Source organism: Xyrauchen texanus, chromosome 11 (assembly GCF_025860055.1).
Source record: "Xyrauchen texanus isolate HMW12.3.18 chromosome 11, RBS_HiC_50CHRs, whole genome shotgun sequence".
NCBI lineage: Eukaryota > Metazoa > Chordata > Actinopteri > Cypriniformes > Catostomidae > Xyrauchen > Xyrauchen texanus.
The window spans coordinates 15,217,184-15,241,788 of NC_068286.1; the positions used below are offsets into that span (position 1 = coordinate 15,217,184).

The 24,605-nt window shown below is 38.1% G+C and overlaps 2 protein-coding genes across 3 annotated transcripts in view; both read left to right on the forward strand.

Moving 5' to 3' along the window:
* The window catches only part of LOC127651261 (regulator of G-protein signaling 12-like), a 134,581-nt gene extending 131,911 nt beyond the window's left edge, over positions 1 to 2,670 (forward strand). Inside the window, exons 16-17 of one of the 2 annotated variants that reach the window (XM_052137011.1) lie at positions 557 to 653; positions 927 to 2,670. In XM_052137011.1, coding sequence (XP_051992971.1) covers positions 557 to 653; positions 927 to 1,501 — 672 coding nt within the window. In that variant the 3' untranslated portion in view covers positions 1,502 to 2,670. The remainder of the gene's footprint in view (positions 1 to 556; positions 654 to 926) is intronic. The other variant, XM_052137012.1, reaches the window with a different exon arrangement.
* Positions 2,671 to 17,562: 14,892 nt separating this feature from the next.
* Positions 17,563 to 24,605, forward strand: part of LOC127651262 (protein Dok-7-like) — a 48,015-nt gene continuing 40,972 nt past the window's right edge. The window contains 3 exon segments of the mRNA XM_052137013.1: positions 17,563 to 17,693; positions 17,797 to 17,842; positions 21,146 to 21,376. Coding sequence (XP_051992973.1) covers positions 17,640 to 17,693; positions 17,797 to 17,842; positions 21,146 to 21,376 — 331 coding nt within the window. The 5' untranslated portion in view covers positions 17,563 to 17,639.

Sequence of the window (24,605 nt, forward strand, 5' to 3'; positions counted from 1 at the left end):
ATGTTATTCCATAGTTTTTAAAAATTATAACAAAGAATGAGTGTTTCAAAACTTTTGACCGGTAGTGTGTAGATACATTTCACTTAACGGTTCTGCGGCATCGCATAAATAGATTTAAAGTTCCGGGTCAAAAGCCTACTCATTGTTCTGGTGGCCATTCGTATCCTCACTTATTTTAGGTGGGCAAATGCAAAATCTTAGAATGATAGGTGGGCATACGGCGTATGCCTGCGTATGTCCTAGACTACACTATGGCTGTGTGATATGTTGAGAGAAATGGTGGAAAGATTAAGAAGTGGAGCTTGTTCACGTTGAGGGATGTGGTGTTGTGGTGGCATGCTGTGCAGGTGGTGTTTTTTCTGCAGCGTTTGACTATAGCATATTTGCATATAAGTAGTAGTATGTAAGAAGCTTCAGTGATAGTAACTAGTGGACTAGAAGCCCCTCCACTGCCCCTAAGAGACCCCTGTAGTTGTAGCCCCAAACAAAGCCTGTAGAAGAGGCAACTTTCATCCACGCACCTTTAATGTGCCCCAATCTCATTGTCGCTACCCAGGGGGAGGACAAAACGGCAGGAAAGCCTTCGGCTGTGAAAACCAGGGCCCAAGTGGAAAAACGAAAACAGAAAAAGCTTAATATAGATGAAGCTGAAGGTAAAACCCTATTCCCCTTTTGTTTTCTTGAAAATAAATTTTTTTATTTTACCCATTTGAAGCACTGAAGTTGTTCATGGCTTATGCTAACCAGTCTCTGTAGTAACACTGGCTGATGTAGCTACTGCTAACATAAGCACACTATGACCTGGCAGTCGCAGTTAATCTGTCTTGCAAGAAAGCTTTCTATCTCACGCATGCTGTGATGTGTCATGTGTTAGTTTCCACTTTTCAACAAATAAAATGGTTTGGAATTGTGTGTTTTCCATCCAGAATTCTTCGAGCTCATATCCAAAGCACAGAGCAACAGAGCTGATGACCAGCGGGGTTTGCTGAACAAATCCAACCTTGTCCTGCCTGACTTCCTGCGCCTCGACACGGAAGCAGACATCAACAACGACAACTTCAGCTCCACCCCCGTCTCCCACAAGACTCGGCCCAGATCCAAGGAGAATGGCTCTGCCCTCAGTGCCAGCCACCAATCGCAGAGCTTGGATTCATCAGTGGAGGGGAAAGCACCAAGACAAGCCCTAATTCTGCCCAATAGAAACGCTGCTGCCCGAAATCAACCACCATTCTGTTCTGCACTTTCCCCCATCCAACACACGCAAAAAGGGAACTCATCTGGGGTCACAGAATGGAGGAGCGACGGAGGGGTCCAGGCGCTGGAGGAAGAAGAGTGCAGCACAGACCTGACATTTGTTGCCGAAGGCGATATCACAAGCCCTAACAGCTCTCTCCTTCCCCAGTTCCTTATGACCCTCCCTCCCTCCCTAGACCGACATCACCTCATGAGGGAGGGCACTTACCAGGACAGCTGGGCTCGATCAGGTACCTCTCCTGTGTGAAGCATCTAAGCTTGCATGTATTATCCTTGCCTCTCTCTGGTTCCTCCTGAAGATGTGTGTGATTTCTGAGTGCTGTGGATTTGCTGTGCTCCTCATCAAAAGCCCTGTGCCAAACCCTGGCAAAACCACAACCTTCCCATGTACATTAAATCTCTTTAAGCACTTTAATGATCAATCGAAAAAGAGACTTCTACATACATTCTCTTTTCTTCCCTGAAAGTATTTTTAAACAACTAGTCACACACAGTCTTGACTATCAGTAACTTCTGCTGCTTTGTTCCTCTGAGAAAAACAAATTCGAGCTGATTTGAGGTCAGTTGTGAACCGAGGCAACCCTGCTCTTGTTCTGCATATCTCTGCCCTCTGGCTGATCACATGGCAGTCCCAACTGGAGCCCCAACTGACTGAACTTAACATGTGATAATTCTGCTTCAACAATTAATATAAACTACATAGCAGACAAAGTGTTTGAGGTAATAAACACCCAACACCCTTTAGGCATGGATGTATTTATTTGTTAAATGATGTGAATACACACATGGATAAACAAGTACAATCAGATTTAGTATGAGGCCTCATCATACCTCACTGTGGTGACCAGTAGCGTGCCTTCCATGAATCTGTCCATCATACCTGAGTAGATATTTCTAAATATCAACAGAGTCATCAGTAACTCCTCATCATGACCTCATATTTCTATTTTTCAATCTTTAATTCAGACATCAGAATTTATTTTTGTTTTCTATATTCCATCATATTCTTGCAAAAATACAATCCAACAATATTTTCTGTGTGTTTCTACACACTTCCTGTTTATCACCATGACATCACATCCATGTTTTTTTAAACTACGACATGATTTGTTACAGAAGTTATCCTGTGATATAATCCTAAAAAATGATTAATTTGTCCTGGTTCAGTATATTTTTAATAGTACTGAATGTGTAAATAGTTTGTTTTACAACTGTGTGGTTTATTGCCATGTTGAGTTGCCAACATTGTTGAATTGCCCTCCATTCTGTTCCTTCTGACACTGAAATCATTTTCAGTTTTCTGTAGCTGTCTTTTGTAGACAATCAGCATCTCTGCTCAGATCGATATTTCTGCAAACCTGTAAATAGTTAAATAAATGTTTGAGGTGAGATCTCTCTCCCTTCCTCTCATAGCTTGTGTCCTCTTTTCGATATCTCTTGTCAATTCTATCTCATGAAACATACTCACAAAAATATGTAAGTTAAGATGCTTCTTGCTGGACAGGCTGAATTTCACATATTGTTGCATTCCAATAGAGAGTGCAATAGAGCGCTACAGTCGGGTTCCAGAAGTAAAACTCCCATTATTTTTTTCCGTAGGCGAATACATTTTACGATAACTTATAAACCTTTACAAACAGACCTACCGTGAGCTCAGAGGTTGTTAATTGATGGAATATGATTCTGTTGAAGCCATGCATTAGTGTAATTCAACTTAATAAAATAATAGAAAACATGTTCAATAGTGGAATTCCAGGTGATGAACTACACTACCCATGATCCTGCAGAGAAAGATCCACCAATCAGAGAATAACGGTAGACACACTGCAGCAAAAGTGCCCAGCAGCGACCGCCCACTCACTACTGTGTTGTACTGTGAATGAAGCAATGGAGTGTCTTCCAACACTCTAAAACTACATATTTATTTGTAAATATCAGAATAAATTGCTATAGAATGTTAATATATTGTTTCAACAGTTTTATATTTGTTCATTGCTTTTAATTTGATTACGTCATTCACAATACTTAATGGGATTATATTTCAGGCCCTCATGAAAAACGCTGAAGCTGTTGAGGCTCATTTACCCCACCCATGGCCTGACTTCACTTTGCTTAAATGAGTTCACATTTACTATATAGTCTGCTGTCCAAAATTGCTAATAATGTTGACAAATTATAAATCAAAGTTTGTAATGCGTGATCCACCTCAGAGTTTATTAGTTTGGTTAATGGCTAAGAACTCTTATGAAATCCTTGTGGATGAAATGAATGGGAAAAACCTTACCTGAATGAAGACAGCTAAAAAAGTGGGAAGGTACTGTTGCACTCTATTCATAATGCAGTTGCTTTCTCGGAGTTGCCACAAGGGGCACTATGAAAGGTTTTAGCAAAACAGTAAAAAGAGAAAGTGACAAGCACTTATTGCTGTGTGTGTTGTATGAGACGATAATAAAATCTGTTTCTTACAGATCGAGAGCGTGACGATGCCATGTTTCTTGTCTCCATGTAAACCTCCATTCATATTTTTTATCTGCGAATCCTCCGATGATGCCTTTATTTCAAAACGCGATGTTTCATAAACCACGCTGAATGCAAGATCTACGTGTCTGTATGCACCGTAAAGAAAGTGGGAATGTTCTCTGACAAAAAATTAGAGAATAACGCGTTTATTATTTTGCCAAACTGAAACAAGATGCAGCTTTAGTGCAACAGAGTTGAGGAGTAGCTAACTACATGTAGCGATGCTACTAACTTAAACTAGAGTAGCTTTTCCAGTAGCTAACTACTTTTCCCAGAACGGACATTTCAAAGTAGAATATACTAGTTGTAGCATTGTTTTCAGATAAATCAGTATTTCAATTTAGCATGTTTCCTCTGATAAATCTCTGATAACATATTATGATAATTTTATGCTTTAGTACAGTAAATATATTACATATTGCTCCTTTAATCCAGAACATACTCTTGTCCAGATTTATTTAAAGATTATTTAATAAAAAGAAAGAAAAACACTGGGTGTATCCTCTCTGGGTAACTTGTGTCACTATTACAAATGACCCGGCAACAACGTGTTTTAAATGTTTTTTTTACGTGTTGTAAACTTTTTATAAAATCCTGCTTTAAAGTACTCAAACACACATTACTTCCATAGGCTGTCCTTGGAAAATATCAAATGCATGTCAGAGTAATGGTGGCAGGGTAACAGTTGCTAAAACAGGATTGGTCAGAAGTACTTTTAAGGCAGGGCTTAATGAAGGGTCAATTGATTTTAAGGGGCATTTTTTACCTTTATGAGGGCATATTTTTTCTAAGCATATAAAACACACGGTGTCATCCTTTTATGTAAATTATTTAATAAATTAATCAAAATACATGTTCAAAAAAAGAGTAATTAGGTTTTAACCTATTAAATAAAAATCAACATCAATTCATATTTTGGATGATAATAGAATAAAATCTATCAGACAATACAAACAAAACAGATATCGTGCCCATTTCTGTGACATTTTTGCCCCGAGGCCTTTCTCACCCTGCCTCTAAGCAAACTAAGTTTATCACTTCCCTTGAATTTCAAACCAAGTATGTTTAGTTTTGCATGTGTGAAAACAGTAGCACATTCTCCAGAGTTCAAGGAAAGACAGAAGCCCAAATAATTATCATAAAAAAAGATAGTTAACCATTTGCTTTTCCTGTTAGGAGAATACACCGTTTAGAGACACAATGTAGACTATAAGGGTAAATTATGAATCTGATCACACATTTAAACGGTCTGCGCTTTGCAGCGCTCGTTAATAACTCAGTTTGCCTCCTTCACAGACCCCTCACCCTACTGCCTGTTTTGTGTGGCTGGAGGGAAGCCTCTCTCAGTGCATTAGCTATGCACAGAGGCCTAGTTCAAGTCAATGGCTGGTTAGGCAGGCTTTGTGTTGTTTGGATGCTGGTACTGGGCTCAGACAAAACCAGTCTCTGTTTCCCTTCACTGCTTGCTCTCTTATCCTCCACCAGAGGAAGTGTCCTAATTCTGCATTGTTTTCCTTGGTACTCATTCACGCTTCAAAAGAAGGGAAACCTCCACAGACAGAAATCATCGTACTGTGTCGTTATTTGTCATTGAAGCCAAATTACTGCATTATTCCTGCTTTCATATTTCTATATCTTTACTTAGTTTATCACATGATCACTGCTTTCTACCTCAACTCTCTCTCCCCCTCTCTTTCTATCACATTATTAATTACAGTCAGCAAGGCCTGTTTGTTCTGCACCATTAAGCTATGGGAAGTTCTGAAGTAATGCAGGCATTTGAGCTGGGTAGCTGGAAAGCAAACTTTTAACTCAGCACTTGAATTGAGTGCTGTAATGCCTTGACAGACATCATTAAGGGAGAAAATAGACATGTTCTAAATGACAGAATGCTTTAATGGCACCTATTCTGTTTTCTTTGTGCAAATATGTTAATACAAGGAATTATGAATTGACCTGCAGATGTATTCTTAGGTCCTGATGACTCTTGTTTGGCCAGACAGCCTGAATAAAAAAGGAACTACTTATAGTCCAATAAATTAGAATGGAGTTGCATGATGAATGCAATATTGAGAACATTTTACTCAGGTGTTCAAAGCTATTTATGAGAAAGACATGCAATGGAAGAACATGTCCTCCCAGACACCTGAAGAGAGGTTTTGAAATTAGGTAATAATTAAATCATGTTCTACTTATGTTGTTAGTGTTTGTTTATCCAACTGATGACAAAATTCCACACAGGATTAAAACAGCTTGGAAATGTCTGATATTTCAGAACATGTTCGGAAGAGTTTTGATGTGCTAAACTTAAAGGATTAGTTCACCCAAAAATGTTAAATATCTCATAATTTACTCACCCTCATGCCATCCCAGATGTGAATGACTTTCTGCAGAACACAAATGTAGATTTTGGAACAATATCTCAGTTCTGTGGGTCCATACAAAGTGAATGGTGACCAGAACACTGAAAAGCAATAAAGGTTGCATAAAAGTAATCCATATGACTCCAGTTGTTAAATGTATATCTTAAAAAGCAACATAACAGGTGTAGGTGAGCAACGGATCAATATTTAAGGCCTTTTTTTACTATAAATCTGCACCTTTGATCATCCACAAATAGGTGGCGGTGTATGTGAAGAATGTGAATCACCAAAAAAAAAAAAGAAAGAAAGAAGAACATGGACGTGAAAGTGGTAAACTTTTATTGATCTGTTTCTCAACCACAGCAATTACAGGTCCTTCTCAAAAAATTAGCATATTGTGATAAAGTTCATTATTTTCCATAATGTAACGATACAAATTAAACTTTCATATATTTTAGATTCATTGCACACCAACTGAAATATTTCAGGTCTTTTATTGTTTTAATACTGATGATTTTGGCATACAGCTCATGAAAACCCCAAATTCCTATCTCAAAAAATTAGCATATCATGAAAAGGGTCTCTAAACGAGCTATTAACCTAATCATCTGAATCAACTAATTAACTCTAAACACCTGCAAAAGATTCCTGAGGCTTTTAAAAACTCCCAGCCTGTTTCATTACTCAAAACCGCAATCATGGGTAAGACTGCCGACCTGACTGCTGTCCAGAAGGCCATCATTGACACCCTCAAGCAAGAGGGTAAGACACAGAAAGAAATTTCTGAACAAATAGGCTGTTCCCAGAGTGCTGTATCAAGGCACCTCAGTGGGAAGTCTGTGGGAAGGAAAAGTGTGGCAAAAACGCTGCACAACGAGAAGAGGTGACCGGACCCTGAGGAAGATTGTGGAGAAGGACCGACTCCAGACCTTGGGGGACCTGCGGAAGCAGTGGACTGAGTCTGGAGTAGAAACATCCAGAGCCACTGTGCACAGGCACCAGAAACAGCGGCAGAAGCGCCTGACCTGGGCTACAGAGAAGCAGCACTGGACTGTTGCTCAGTGGTCCAAAGTACTTTTTTCGGATGAAAGCAAATTTTGCATGTCATTCGAAATCAAGGTGCCAGAGTCTGGAGGAAGACTGGGGAGAAGGAAATGCCAAAATGCCTGAAGTCCAGTGTCAAGTACCCACAGTCAGTGATGGTCTGGGGTGCCATGTCAGCTGCTGGTGTTGGTCCACTGTGTTTTATCAAGGGCAGGGTCAATGCAGCTAGCTATCAGGAGATTTTGGAGCACTTCATGCTTCCATCTGCTGAAAAGCTTTATGGAGATGAAGATTTCATTTTTCAGCACGACCTGGCACCTGCTCACAGTGCCAAAACCACTGGTAAATGGTTTACTGACCATGGTATTACTGTGCTCAATTGGCCTGCCAACTCTCCTGACCTGAACCCCATAGAGAATCTGTGGGATATTGTGAAGAGAAAGTTGAGAGATGCAAGACCCAACACTCTGGATGAGCTTAAGGCCGCTATCGAAGCATCCTGGGCCTCCATAACACCTCAGCAGTGCCACAGGCTGATTGCCTCCATGCCACACCGCATTGAAGCAGTCATTTCTGCAAAAGGATTCCCGACCAAGTATTGAGTGCATAACTGAATCACTTTTTATTGGTCAGATGAAATATGCTAATTTTTTGAAATAGGAATTTTGGGTTTTCATGAGCTGTATGCCAAAATCATCAGTATTAAAACAATAAAAGACCTGAAATATTTCAGTTGGTGTGCAATGAATCTAAAATATATGAAAGTTTAATTTTTATCATTACATTATAGAAAATAATGAACTTTATCACAATATGCTAATTTTTGAGAAGGACCTGTATATAGCTTCTGAAGACATGGATTAACCACTGGAGTCTTACGGATTACTTTTTGCTACCTTTATTTGCTTTATAATTCAATCACATTGTATGGACCTACAGAGCTGAGATATTCTTCTAAAAATCTTTGTTTGTGTTCTGCAGAAGAAAGTCATACACATCTGGGATAACCTTGGGGTGAGTAAATGTACAGTAGATACATTTTGACAAAGTTTTGATAAAGTACATTTTGGGTGAACTATTCCTTTAGACATCATTACTGTTGCCAGCCCTACCTTAGATCAGGAGGTGTTTCTAAATGTTGGCCTTTTCATAAGATTATTTTTAAAAGAAAATCAAATGAAACCATCCCTTTGGAAAATGATCCCAAAACTGGTCTCATCATCTGCAAAGGTAAAACATTTTTGGCCCGGAAGGGAAATGTAGTGGTCTGGATTTGAGGTCAATATATTCCACAAAGAGATGATCTTCGGCATATATTAATCAATAGCTTTTAAAGGATATTTTAACTTTGTAATATTACCTGTCATAGAACAGACCTGAAATTGATCTTTACAACAGACCAAAGAGCTTGTGCTTGGTAAAAATCTACAAGATTCAGTAACCGGAGAGGCATACCATTTGTTGCTGTTTGCTTGGCCAAGTAATCACATCTGGATGCAGATCTCCACACAAACACACAAAATCCTGCAGCATGTGAAGGATCCAATAAATCTGCAGGTCATGCTCAAGTGTTTGTGTTAAGACTTTTGCACCCCACAAGTTCTGGACATCTGCCTAAAATTCAAAAACAGGAAGACAATATTTTTTATTTCCAATGAAGAGTCAGAAAGAGAAACCCCTCAAAGTTACTTGTGCCGCAAAGCCCAACTTATTCCATGGTAATACAAACCAGTACAGTGTACTTTCAACCCCATAATGAGCAACAATTACCTCACAATGTTTGGTAAGTGAGAAAGATAGAAGTCATATTCCTCAAATAAATAATCCAAAGAAGTGAGAGCATGAGTGAGACGCTTGACAGAGACGGTGCTCCATCTAGTGGTCACAGCAGCGACATGTTATAACATAAAATACATAAAATAGCTTTCTTTTTCCCATGAAGATATTACGTAAATAATTATGATTGTCATTAAGGAGGCTAATGATTAATCTTGCGTTTTACAAATAGAAATGTATTCTGTTCAGATAAGGTGTTTTATCTAGTACCACAAGGGGGCAGTGTGTCTGTAAATCTAATCACTCACCACAAAGAGGCTGAAATTCAAACTCAGAATTCTATCTTCTTCACCCAAACACTGACTGCGTACAAATACATTGAATACACATTAGTGGTTATGAATAACAGTCCTATAATACTGATATTTGTCATTCCTAACTGATTTGGCTAATCCTTTTGAATGAGTCTATGAAGATCACAATCCAGCGAATGTTTACAGAAAGACTGATGAAAACCAATGAACAAACTTGAGAGAATGGTTTAAAGCATGTTAATGAGTTCACGTTTGGTCTGAAGTAGTCTTCTTAGCCAGCATTAACAGCTTGAAATCAAGCTAACCTGTCAAAGCCATTCAAATCATCCAGCGCTTCACCTCTTTCAAGTCCCTCTCAGTTGGTCTCTTTACACATGTCGCTAAGGAACCTGGTCAGCTACATACGTTTTAATGTGTTTTAGGTGTATGTGTTTAGGTGTGTGTCCCTCATGACCCAAACCCAGACTATGACCAGTCACACTTACACAGTATAAATCTATATACATCTTTTTTCTCTATAAAATGGTTTGCAACTTTTTCATGCTGATACTTTTGATTACAATGTTTCTTTCATAAAATAAAATTATAATTATTTAATCCTTAAATAATTAGAATCATGTGGTTTTCAACCAGTCATTATAAAGAATAATGCAAAGGTAAAACTGTGTTAAAAAGTTAACTTTGCACTAAAAAATGTATTTGGTAAAATCTTTTTTTGGTTATATTTCCTGTGGATCCCAAGCAATACCTTTTGGCCCCCTGGCCAAAAACCTCTGTTTGAAAACCTCTGCGCTGTAATATATACATATTTTCAGCCAGATTAAAAAAAGAACAATTCAAAAAAGTGTGAACAGTCTGTAATCTGGAGGCAAAAAATATTCTACTTATTTTCCCTTGTCCTCTTTTTACTATTTTTCTGTGTGAGGAACTTAGATGTGTACTTAATGCACAACAAACACCATCTGCCAGAGATGCCAATATCTAATAAATAAATATATATATATACATATACACACACACACACACACACACACACAAACACACACTGACGGCCAAAAGTTTGGAATAATGGACAGAATAATGGACATTTGCTGTTTTGGAAGGAAATTGGTAATTTAGTTCACCAAAGTGACATTCAACTGATCACAAAGTATAGTCAGGGCATTACTGATGTAAAAAACTGCACCATCACTATTTGAAAAAAGAAATTTTTTATCAAATCTAGTCAGGCCCCATTTCCAGCAGCCATCCCTACGACACCTTATCCTTGAGTAATTGCTAATTTGGTTCTAGAAAATCACTTGCCATTATATCAAACACAGCTGAAAGCAATTTTGTTCATTAAATGAAGGTTAACATTGTCTTTGATTTTGAGTTGCCACAATATGCAAGAGACTGGCATGTCTTAAGGTCAATATTAGGTCAAAATTGGCAAAAATAAACAGTTTTCTCTAGAAAATCGTCAGTCAATCATTGTTTTGAGGCTATACGATTCTTGAAATTACCAAAAAACGGAAGATTTCATACAAGGGTGTACCCTACAGTCTTTAAAGACAAAGGACAACTGGCTTTAATAAGGACAGAAAGAGATGTGGAAGGCCAGATTTACAACTAAACAAGAGGATAAGTACATCCAAGTTTCTAGCTTGTGAAATAGACACCTCATATATCCTCTGCTGACAGCTTCATTTAATTCTACCTGCTCAACACCAGTTTCATGTAAAACAGTTAAGTAAAACTCAGGGGTGCAGGCCATATAAGAAGAATTGCAAAGAAAAAGACACTGAGACAGAAATCGAAATGAAAAGGTTAGAGTCGGCAAAGAAACAGACATTGCACAACAGTTAATTGGAAAAGAGTGTGATGGATCTTTTGAGCTTTTGTGGGTTATCTAAATTGTAAGGTGTGTGTGTGTGTGTGTGTGTGTGTGTGTGTGTGTGTGTGTGTGTGAGAAGGTATCGGAATACCTGGACAAACTGACAGCTAGAATGCCAAGGATCTGCAATTTTTTTTTTTTATGAGAAATCTATGAAGTAGTTTAAGAAGTTCTGAATTTTCTTTTTTTTCAAATTGTAATAGTCATTTTTCACGTTATTAATGTCCTGACTATACATTGTGATCAGTTGATTGATTATTTGGTGAATAAAAGTACCAATTTATTTCCACAAGATCAAAATCTGTACTGTGTGTGTGTGTGTACACAGAGTACTGTGCAAAAGTTTTAGGCACATGTGAAAAATGTTGCATAGTGAGGATATCTTAAATAATGCCATTTAGTTTTCATTTATCAATTAACATCATACGAAGTTCAGTAAACATAAAAAAGCTAAATTAATATTTGGTGTGACCACCTTTGCCTTTAAAACAGCACCAATTCTCCTACTTACACCTGGAAACAATGTTTCTTGGTTGTTGGCAGATAGGATGTTCCAAGCTTCTTCTCACCACAGTTCTTCTATCTATTTAGTCACAGTTGCTTAAGTGCCTAACACTTTTGTACAGTACTGTGTGTGTGTGTGTGTGTGTGTGTGTGTGTGTGTGTGTGTGTGTATATATATATATATATATAATATATATATGTGTGTGTGTATGTGTGTGTAATACTATTTTAATGTATTTTTTTTAGCGCTATCAACCATGGCAACATCTACAAAAAACATATGCTCTGACACTCTGTTTATGTGACTACAGTACAATTCATTCCTCAGTGAAAAATAAAAGTCGTCAGAGAGAGAGAGGGCGTTTCCAAATATTCCCACAGGAGGGCGCCCTCCGCTCTGCCTCCTGCTCCTCCATTTCCCCCACCCAGGGTCAGAGGAAGAGGCAAGCGGCCTCCTCTCCTTGTGCGAGGTGCTCTTCATGTAGATGGGATTCAGTGTGACAACCCTGGTGGTGTTATTGTTGCTGCTGCTGCTCTGAATGACGAAAAGACAGGCTTAAGGCAATGGTTGCAGTCGTGGTTGGGGAAACCTGCTACAAATACCAGCTTAACCAGCAAGCAATTCCCATTTGCTTGAAATCTAAGCTGCGCTATGGATGTTTGTGCATCATTTCATTTCTGAACTTCGTCTCACCACATGCTCGGCTGGAATCTTGCAGCGTAGATGAGCACCGACTAGCTTGACTGCAAATCGGGGCTAAAATCAGTTTTAAAGTTGTGTAGTGTAATCCAGCCTTAACCCTAACACTAACCCTAAACCTAACTGTGGCAGGGCGGGGCCGGGTCGTGATTCTACACACCCGGTCCCTTATCAGGCTAATCAAGCCTCTGAGAGGGATAAAGGCAGACTGCGGAATATGGTGCGGGAGAGAGAGATCATTTATGGGCATGTCCGTCATGTGTAATTTTGTAAATTTCATGGGCATGAAAATTTTGCGCAGAGTAGCGCTTGAACAGAATTTGGCAGATTGGATGCAAAAATGGGTGTGCAAAACATTCAGTGCTAACACTGTGCTCCATTGTGATCATGTTGCTTATACATAATAATATACGTGACCTATAAGAGGGTAAATGGTTTGGCTCTTTGAGTTGACTGACACTGTGAATTGTTTTGAACTTTTACTCATGGGCACATCGATGTTGAGTCAAATTTAACCGCTCTCATAATGTGTAATAGAACTCTGACTTGATGTTTCCTCTTCGCACTACTACCCATGGAGTCCTCTGTGCTGTTATCTCATTGTGCAAGGTTACACTACCTTCTGGCCTGTCACACTGTCTCTAAGATTCACACACAAAATTTTAATGGCTACTGTTCAATGTCGGACATGTCTCATTGACCTGAGGACGTGAAGGCACTGCTCTCAGCCAAGACGTATATCAGAGATAGGCTAATTAATGGTGCGAAGAGGAAAGAGCAACTGAGAGACAAAAGGATGGAGAGAAAGACACATGAGGATATGCACAATACAAAAATGCTGCAGTTCTTCTAAGGACATGCTGTATTTTTATTTACAAAACCACACGCTTCTGTCTGCAAATACATTGATTAATGTACTGCAACCACAGCAACAACTGTCTTCAATATATATCAATTAATTTTTTATCCCTAGTAAGGGACTTCAATTTCTGAATGTTTGTTGCCATCATTAGCATTGGTGGGTCAAAACCCTATAGATAAGCATATGTATAGCCTATGTTGTGTTTTGGATGCTGGTCCCTATAGATCAAAACAATGCCCAACCACTTTTTCAGCCATTTTGGTTCCAGAAGCATTTTCCCCATTAATTGGAAATGGGTTGTTTATGTGACTCTCTAATTGGTGGAATTTTTAAAAATTATAATGTGGACTTATAGCTTCAGCAGAAGCATACAGCAATCAGCCATAACATTAAAACCACCTGCCTAATATTGTGTAGGTCTCTCTCATGCCACCAAAACGGCACCAACCCTCATCTCAGAATATTATTCTGAGATGCTATTATTCTCACCAAAATTGTACAGAGAGGTTATCTGAATTACCATAGACTTTGTCAGTTCGAACTAGTCTGGCCATTCTCCATTGAGCTCTTTCATCAACAAGGCTTTTCCATCTGCAGAACTGCATCTCAATGGATGCTTTTTGCACTATTCAGAGTAAATTCTAGAGAATGTTGTTCGTGAATATCCCAGGAGATCAGCAGTTACAGAAACACTCAAACAAGCCCGTCTGGCACCAACAAACAACCATGTGATTATCTAATCAGCCAATTGTGTGCCAGCAGTGCAGTGAATAACAACATGCAGATATGGGTCAGGAGCTTCAGTTAATGTTCATATCAACCATCAGAATGGGGAAAAATTGTAATCTCAGTGATTTAGAACATGGCATGATTGTTGATGCCAGATGGACTGGTATGAGTATTTCTGTAACTGTTGATCTCCTGGGATTTTCACACACAACAGTGCCTAGAGTTAACTTTGAATGGTGCCAAAAACTAAAAAACATCCAGTGAGTGGCAGTTCGGTGGACGGAAATGTCTTGTTGATGAGAGAGGTCAACAGAGAATGGCCAGACTGGTTTAAACTGACAAAGTCTACAGTAACTCAGATAACTCCCTTGTTCCAATCCAGACAATAGATTTGTGTGAGGAACAGACCAAGATTGAAGCTGATATTAGCTGAAACATCCCCTAATATGTGGTGCTTTTTTAAAATCCTTTTTGGAGTTTGATATTTCCTGGTGACTGTATGTTTTTATTTTGTGGAAAAGCAGTGTGATCATTCTTCAGAATTTCTTCTTTTGTGTTCCTCTGATGAAAGTCATACAGATATGGAATGAGATTTTTTTTTCTCCAGGTTGTACTGCTTGCATCAAATGCCATAATAAATAATTTTGTCCTGTGATGTACTCCAGAAATAACAGCCACAGAATCTACCTGAGTAGTTCCTGCCCGAGTTCAAAAAGGTAAAGATTTTACCTTTAAGATTGTGTTTCAACAAGTTCTCACTCCCAAGGCATCAACTACAGATGTTCAGGCAAGAGCCATGCCCATCACTATGTCAAAGTTACCCTAGTGTCTGTTTACTCCAGGTTTTCTCAAACTTTTTTTTTTTTCTCAAACTTTTTTTAACAAATGACTCTTTCCATAACGCCAAAATTTTCATGGACTGCCACCCCCTCCCACATCCCCAAAACTCACCAGGACAAAATGTAACACAGGGTCTACCACAGACAGTGTGGGGCAATAATAATAACAACAACAAGAACTATCTAAGTGAATCTAAGTGCAGCACATAGACACAGACTAGGCTGCTTAAATTGAATATGACATATTAGATCCTGCTATGCACACAAGATCATGCTGAAAAATACCTACAAATGAAAACATAAATCTTAAAAAATAAATCTCAGGTGAGAACTGGTCCCAATACAGTCATCAGTGCAGAAGAGTTTATTCATGTGAAATGGTTAGACCCCAAGAAAGCCACAAAAGACCTCCTGCTAGTGGTATTTGGAATAAGAACATTGGCAACACACTGCTACACTGGAAAATGTTCCAGTGCCTTCCAGGGAAAACCAGCAAAACCTCAGTGTAGAGCCTCCTAAAGTGTCTGACATCATAAGTGAGTATTTTTATTTCTAAGCAAATCAAATAAGTATATAAAATAAAAATTATCCAAAAAGGTTTGACTTACAGAAACACCAATTCTACAGTATTCTTCAGTAGTTTGTATTATTATAAGTTCTTGTAACGACTGTCTGATTGACTACAGCAGCACAAACACAGGCACGCTCTTCTAAATGCAGAAATAATGTGCAGTCTCCCCTTGCTGTATGGACACTCCCATTCACAATTACTCTTTTATAATCTGTGGCAGTAATTAAAGGAAATACTCAATGTAGAAACTTTAGATATCACTTTATATTCTGTATAGAGCTGTAGCGCTGTTGCGTGGCAGAAACACTTTTACTGTGATAGGACAATGCATGCCTGCTGCTGCAGTTACGCTGCAGTGCCACTTAAACACTGCTTATGTTTGTGGTGTGAAACAGGCTTAAACTAAAGCAGTTACAAGTAACTGAAAGCTAGTTTTAGACGCACAGCATTGCAATATAAATTATAGGGCTCTGATAAGAACACCGATACGGCTACTACCAGTCCCTTATCATTCTTCATGAATTGTCAACTTTAGTAATAAATGTTATTATCTCTTTATTATTTTGACTTACATGCTACATCAAAAATAAATTCAACGTGGAAGATACTCCAATTAAGAAAGCCGTCTCCCAGAAATGTGTGAATGAATGCAAGCAGTCAAAGAGACAGCCGAATGAATGTGCGTCAGAAAGAATGATACTTTTTACAGTTTATTCAGCATTGTATTTTAAGCTGTTATGTAGTAGTGTATGTCTTTATACTTTTTGTTAAATTGAATAAAGTAGTACAATTTCGAATAGAAAGCTAGGATATAAAAGTAATGAATATAGAAATGTTGAAGCTATCTGTAGGTTGATTTTCTTGAAAACTGTAAAACACTGTGTCTCTGTGGCACTAAACAAAATTGCTCTGTTTGTTTTGCAATCCAGCCTGACCCAACAACATTGATGGTGTTAGTTGGGGGCGGGACTATCCTTTTGTTTGATCAACTGCAGATGGGGAAAGTGTTCGAAAAGCTGTTTGAAAACAAAGTAAATTTTTGCAGTTCTATTTGGTGGCACAAATGGTGCAGAAATTACACAAATCAGCTTTAAAGTACTAAATAATATTTTTTTTTAGCTTAGCTGGCTCTTATTTGGCTTCCTACACACAAAACAACAGCATTAGCCTCTCTGCTGTCTCCACCAGCTCTGGAGCTGCCGTGACTTATATGTGATGGTACTGCAGGTTGCACTGGCAGGTTGACCAGTGCGCAACATACAGTAATGTTCTCTGGGAAATGTCTGAGTTGGAAGTAAATTTGTCAAATAAATAAATATTTACATAAATAAATAAGTCTTGTATGACCAGTTCTAATTTTTTGTTTACTACCATAATTATATATATTTCTTTATTATGAATACCTTTTTTTGTGATCAATATTTAATTGTGTTTTGAAAAAGAGCACATAGATAAAAAAATAAAAAATCATATGAATTTATTATGAATTCCTATAATTGGAATCCGTTTCAGTTTCGTCATTGCAATTTTTGACAATACATATTTTAATAATTTGGCAAAATTACAGCTTGAGTGGAAATGACACCCAAATAAAAATACAAGTGATTTAGGCAACCTTGAATTTTCCTAGTTTTCTTCAAACATCACTCGTCTCATATTTCATCTCAAGCATGCTCTTCACTGCCACATCCCTTTTTTATAATTTTCACACAGCAAATATTGAAATTGTTTATGTTCATTTTACTCTGTTTAGATTATCATAGTTTTAAACGTGTTATAAATGATATAGGCCTTTATAATGAATTTTCATAGTTAAGGCCTAATATTTAAAGTCTACTGGGTCAAGACTAAAACAATAAAATCTATACATAAAAAGCATTTGAAAAGTACCAAAAAATAAATTGTGAAGCATGGTAAAAAAATAAATAAGTGAAAAGTCATTTAAATAAATAAATATTTGAAAAATATCACACAATGCCACGTTTGTTTATATTTCTCCAAAACCACAAACTCCCCCGTCAGAGACCTCCTAGAATGATTGCATCTCTGGGCCAGGTGCGGTAAATTTAATTGCCACTCTTAACTTGCCACATTGACCCAGTGAACAACTGTACAAACCTTTACCCTGTTGTCTGGGTCTCTGTTCAGAGGGTGGGTCAATGTATGTGTGTGCTGTGTGAGTGTGAGAGAGTGTGCTCGAGCAGTGCAGACAGTTCTGTAGGTTATTTTGAAAGTGACCCCCTTACTGCTGCGGACCGCACACAGCTGTCAGGAACCATGACACAAGATGACGGATACAGTTGTCGTTGAGGGACAAGTCAGATTCCGAGAGGGAAAAAAGGTGCCTAAAATGCAAACGTATTTTCTCTGTCACTTATAATTTAACTCCTTTGTTTGTTTATATAAATAACCATTATTTTCGTTTTATTCCTTTACGTTTAAAGTGGAAAAACAGATGGGTGATTCTACGGAAACCTTCGCCTGTTGCAGGTAATTACGCGAAAAACTTGAAACTATACTAAGTACGCTGTTTACAACTGTTCAGATACAAAAGTTAGATTTAAGGAGCTGTTTTGTCGCATACACGTACTTTCCTACTGAGTACGGCTGTTTTTTTCTCACAACGGTATGCAAACTGTTGGCATGGTCGATATGCGGGACATCGGAATGACTCTCGATGCACGTGTCATGATGTCGCAATTCACAAGTGCTGTTCCTGGACCAACAGTTACATTGTAGACTACATTTACAGTCTGTTGAGGAGAAAATACTGTTATTGTGTTTGTATGTGAAATTCAGATCGAGGTTGGTTTGCACACTTAATTTCTGGTTAATGGATGCTGTCACAAAAATGTTTGTGAAAGTTGACCTCATGACACTCAAGGTCCCACACTCATTTAGCCTAACAAGAGACCCTCTTCACTCAGCTAAAATGTTAGAGAAAATTACGTGATAATGTTGCAAGCAAGATATTTAACATGCTAACATAATTTATGAAGAGTGTGAGTGGGAATGGTTGACACATGACTTGTAAAGTAAGAAAAAATAACCTTTTATGGCAGATCTGAATGTTTCCTTGTACATACATACAGATGTATCCCTCCTGAAACTATAATCTTTTAACATTGTGCCAACCATCCCAGTTTTGGTCTGTTGGCTCAAGCCACACAACTGCTCAAAATATTGTAGCTTTAACCATGAATAACAAAAATGAGTATTTTTTATTTTTTTTTGCCATTGAATGTGTCTTTTTTCCCCCTAAGAACATAGTCATTAGTCATTTGGATTATCTTATTGTTTGTTCCACCGGAGATATTCAAAACAAGATGTGAAAAGAGTATTTCATATAATATGCATAACCATTTGCATTGCCAGTGTTGTACACTTACATAATTTCATTTGGTGAACTTCGCTAAAGGTTAGGTCATTTTTGGATTCCTCTCCCTGTGTCGCTTGAAACTGTCATTGTTAATAGGTGTGTCCCCTACAGCTGCTGTAAGGGATCACAGTGTCTTTTGAAGCATGTGTGTAATGACAGAACCTCGACTTTACGTGTACTGTTTTAGAGGTCTGGTGATGAGGAGGAATGTACTATAGTACAGGTGCATCAAAATAAAACATCACCACATTTCCAAAACATGCAATCTCTTGCCTGAAGTGAAAGCGTCATAGAGACTATAGCTTGATGGTACCACGCACTTAACACTAATCTATGGAAAGAGACATTCATGGCTTAGTAATGTCCCAAGTGCATGTGTTATTGGTCAACAGTGAGTTCTTGATCATTATGCAAATACTGTATAATGTCAGCTTGGGGAACAGTCTTGAACTGCCCAGTTAGTCTGTATAGAAAAAGCAGACTTTCAACAGTAAGGAATATTCTGGGTTTAATACAAGTTAAGCTGAATCGACAGAATATGTTGCATAATGTTGATTAGCGCAAAGAATACTCATCCCTCCTTTTAAAAAAACAAAAGAAGCACAAATCGATGTAACAGTGAGGCACTTACAATGGAGGTGAATGGAGCCAATTTGTGGAGGATTTAAAGGCAGAAATGTGAAGCTTGTAACTTTATAAAAAACACTTGTATTAATTCCTCAGTCAAATTCTGTGCATTTTTTGAGCTGTTCTCATCTTAATCAGCTCCCTAGTTCAGTAGTCAGGGCACTGATCAGGGAGTCAACCATTTCTATGACTCTCTCAATCGCAAAAATGATGCCAGTGCACAGAACGCACAGTGAAAACCAGGGAGCATCATTGCTCACTATGTTTCTTATGTTGAACACAAGTGTAAAGTTATAAAGTCAAAGCCTTATTTTCTCTTTAAAATATATGTTGTTTGTAATGTCTCTCATCCATAATGACCATGAAAGGGAAAAATTCAGTCAATATTATGCCACAAATGCTGTCAATTCAGTTTAACTTGTGTTAAACTCTGAATATTTCTTTAACTCTTTATTGTCTGTTAAAGTTTCGAGTACATCATGTGCTATTTAGATAGTCACACTGTTTTATTTACACTTGATGCATACTTTTAGCTACATGACTTGTCATAACTATATTATACCTTGTCATTACTAAAATATATTTCCATATATTATTATACTTTACTTGAACATATTACCATATATTCGATAAAATTAAAATAGGTCACCATTTGTGCTTTAGGCTCTTTTTGAAACTAAAAATACATAAACACCTCCCTATATTTTATCATTGTTTACAAACAAGTTCTGTGGCTGTACTATATACGGTGATGGTATCAGATGGTAAATACCATAGTACTTTACCAAGGTACAGATATCCAAAAATATGTGCAAGGTAATCTTTTATGTACTTTTGGTAAGCGGAGGCTGTATAGACAGTATGTTTAATTTGACACGCATGAAAACGAGACTGTAAGGAATGGAAATACAGTTAATTTACTAGGTTATACTCTCTTAAGGCCTTAAAGGAATAATTTACCCCAAAATTTAAATGATCTGATCATTTACTCACCCATATGCCATCCCAGATGTATATTACTTTCTTTCATCTGCTGAACACAAATGTAAATTTTTAGAGGAATTTCTCAGCTCTTTCTCCATAAGTCTCCAGCAGTTAAATCAATATTTTCATAAGCAGAATGATAGGTCTGGTGAGAAACAGCTCACTTTCACATTCTTCTTCTCGTGTTTTTGGTAATTCACCTTCTTCATGCATACTACCCCCAACTGGGCAGGGAGAAATATTTCTAGCAAAAAAATAATTAAATATCACTCACAACTACCGTATCACTTCTGAAGATATGGATTAAAAAACTGGAGTCGTATGGATTACTTTTATGATGCCTTTATGTGCTTTTTGGATCGTGAACATTTTGGCACCCATTCACTTGCATTGTTTGGACCTACAGAGCTGAAATACACTTCTAAAAATCACAATATATGTTTTACAGAAGAAAGAAAGTCATACACATCTGGGATGGCATGAAGGTTAGCAAATTATGACAGAATTTCTATCCCTTTAATCACATCTAGTTTCCATGTTTTTTGTTGTTCATTTTTAGTTTTTCCACTGAATTTATTTTATTGTAATTTTTTGGGGAAATACATACTTTAAATGTTTTGTTGGCTGAACAGCAAGGTACTGAACAAAACATAATTTTCAACAGATTGTATTTGACTATCCCACAAGGCCTTGTTTTCATTTGTGTCTAATTAAATATGGTGTCTAGTCTACCCTGACTAATGTCTATGAATGTGCATTACTCACGTTATATGAATCTGTATTCTTCACTCTGTCTGTCTCAGACTGCCTTTCCCTGTTGGTGTATAAGGAGCGTGGACAGAAGAGTAAACGACAGCGGGAGAGGAGTCAGGCCATGCTGAGGGATATCTGTGGACTGGAGGCTCTCCAGGGCTTTGATGGAGTCAATTATGCACTCAGTCTGCTCTGCCTAAGCCAGTCTGTCATGCTGGGCTTCGATAACAGAGTGACCCTTCTGGCCTGGGATGCTCGTATCCGCTACAGCCTTGGAGAGGGTGAGAGAAGAGCATTTGTGTGTTTGTTGAGGAAGAGACATTCTGTCATTCACCAGAAATGTGTGATGTTCTTTATTAATGGTCTGCACAGTGGCGGATATTGGCATGGGCAATATAGGCAGTAGGACTGTTCAAGTAATAAAATGAATAGTCACAATTTCAATTGGCATGGGCAATATAGGCAGTAGGACTGTACAAATAATAAAATGAATAGTCACAATTTCAAATTATCAAATTATCATTCCATTTAGGTCTACTCCCATAGAGTCTTTTTGTAGCAGTTGACCTTATTCACAGCTGCGCCATCTTTGATTTTTGAAATTACTATCTGTGAGGGATAAATGTACATACTTTTCAATGGGCTGTACTAGTTGAAATAATATTTTTCCAAGAAAATTCAGTAGACAAAACACTTCAGACAACATGAGTGTTGGAAAATAAGGCTTTTTACAGCTTTCTACATTTGGTGCCTTTAATGAGCCGGTAAACTATCCCACATGGCCTAGTTTTCGTTCCTGTTAAAAATAGAAAATGGTGCTATTGTGAATAAGGTATCATGTCAGTTCAATTTCTGTGTATAATTGATTCAAAAGTTGAATAAAAATTTTGTTTTCCATGCTGCTACGGGCCCCATTTGAGATTCACTGATAGGCAATGACTTCAGTTACTGAAGTTTAAACAGTGCTAAAGTAATTTAGCAACACATTTCTCAGTTTGTTTTGGATTTGTAGACTATATAATTTTGCATGCAGATGCCTTAATGTAAATTCTATTAATTAAAATGAATCACAGCTACAATATCAAGGGAAATAATTTACAATTATGATTGTTATCTGTGACGAGGAGGAGGGCGTGGCCGGGCCGTGAGGGTTCATGGCAGGTGCTGAGTCAACTAATCAGCGGGAGAGAGAGATTAAGGGGAGATGGAGATGCCAGTCCGGGAGAGAGAGAGACACTGGATGGCAAGTTAGGGCTGGGTGATATGACAATATACAGTATATATCGTGGTGACCAAGGACTGATTAACCACCGTTCCGATTGAGTCGTTGCCCAGGGGCCTCTAAACCCAAAGGGCCCCGAGCTCTAAATTATTTATATATTTATTTTGAAATACCAATTATAAATCCACGTAAATGTCAGCCTTATGTGAAATACCATTTGTTTGGCCGAATGCGTGCTGGACAACAGCAGCACGAGCACAGGCACTCGAGCGCATGCTTGGGGAATCTGTGTTCACAGGTGCAGTGCGTTTATTTGAGGGACTACAGAGAACTACAGTGTCTGATCTACCGTCTTTCAGATGGGACGTTAAACCGAGGTCTTGACTCTCTGTCATTAAAAATCCCTAGGGCACTTTCTCGTAAAGAGTAGGGGTTTAACCCCGGTGTCCTAGCCAAATTCCCCCATTGGCCCCTATCTATCATGGCCTCCTAATAATCTCCATCCCTGAATTGGCTACATCACTCTACCATCTCCTCTCCACCAATAGCTGGTGTGTGGTGGGCGTTCTGGCGCACTATGGCTGCCGTCGCATCATCCAGGTGGATGCTGCACACTGGTGGTGGTTGAGGACATTCCCCCTATACTATGTATATAAATGTAAGTTGTTGTTGTTGTTGTTGTTGTTGATTTACAAAACTCTTCCAAACACAAAGATAAGGTGCAGTTTACCTGGCTGTGTACAATGCTGATGGTTTAAATTCATACAAGTGACATAATTTGTGTAACATCATAGAGGACTTTACAATGTTTAAGTCCTGCATGCATTTAATGTTTAATGATAAAGAGAAATGTGCCTTCATATCCTAAATATGTGCAAGGTAATCTTTGGTAATATTTGGTTAACCGCAAGAGTTCATGAACGGTTATTGTGTTATTTATCGGGACTTGGGAATAAAGAACATTTATTGCCACGGATGCATCAAACACAATCTCAGATTAGCAGGGAATAAAGTGCACGGTGAGCTATGAGCCACAATAGCATAATACATAGATCGTCAAATGATAAAATCACATTAAAGTTGAACAAAAATAATCTCTGTCACTGCCTGCAACATAGTAGGCCATATTTCAATGGAAAATGTGTAGTTCTGCCTGGACAGGCTCACTTTCCATGAGGCAGCGAAAGCTACGCTTTGTAGGACTTCTTCAGGATGCTTTGATTTTTAAATTATTCAGCATTTAACTTATGTAATTGTTGTCTGCACACCAGAACAAAAGGGGGAAAAAACACTGGCTCACCGTTTATCAAGCACTGAAACTTGCCAGGTGAAAAACAATCTGGAATGATGTGCAACATCACATTAAGTCCTCTTCGCAACCTGAACTTCATCAGAATGTCGATTTGTGACACCAGCGCTGAAAAAGCTTGATGCAGTGCAAATGATGAAACAGAACACAGGTGTCTCGAGATGAGCTTGAAAATATTGAAATTATTTTAAAGTTAAAAGTGTCTAAAAAATGTGACAGTCCTGCACAACGAATTGTAAAACAGAATGCAGATGTCTTGAGATGCCTTTATAAATATTAAGTTCTTTTAAACTTAACAGTGAATTGTGGCAAAATGATGAAAGACGTCAGTCCAGTGCGTGTTTACATTGCCATGACGCACTTGTCAATAGCCCCTAACTCGGAAAATTGACCCAAACCTGGCCCAAAACCTGTAGGTTTGTTCGGTAACGTTGGACTCAGATTGGTTTGAAGACCTCTAAACACGTGCAGAATAACCGAAAAGTGATTTTGATATTTGAATATCATTTACATCCCTATTAATAACGCATGGTTTTGGATTGGTTCTTAATTAAAAAGTACATATAACTGGCCATGTAAGACATTGCTCCAAACTTTTCTTCTGCTAATTTGAAAAATCCAACCAATTCTGGCAATCGTCCTGTATCGCATAAAAGTGAATGTAGTCACGTGACACGTCATGGGGCCTCCATGTTGTACCGGCCCATGGGCCTCTTAGTCCTTAATCCGTCCTTGGTGGCGACAATATAATATGCCAATCTATAGAGATTTTGCTGTATCTCGTATATCGTGATATGTGAAAATCCATGTGCACATCATGAGTGTATTTATCAGTGGGCAGGGCTTCAAGTGAGACTGAGGGTGGAATGAATTGCGACCGGTAAATGCCCAGTTATTTGCATGCACTGGTTTAATGCCCAATAGAGCTCAACAAAGTATTTTTCCCATTCATTTCTTCCATAGACTTTTTAAAAAAACC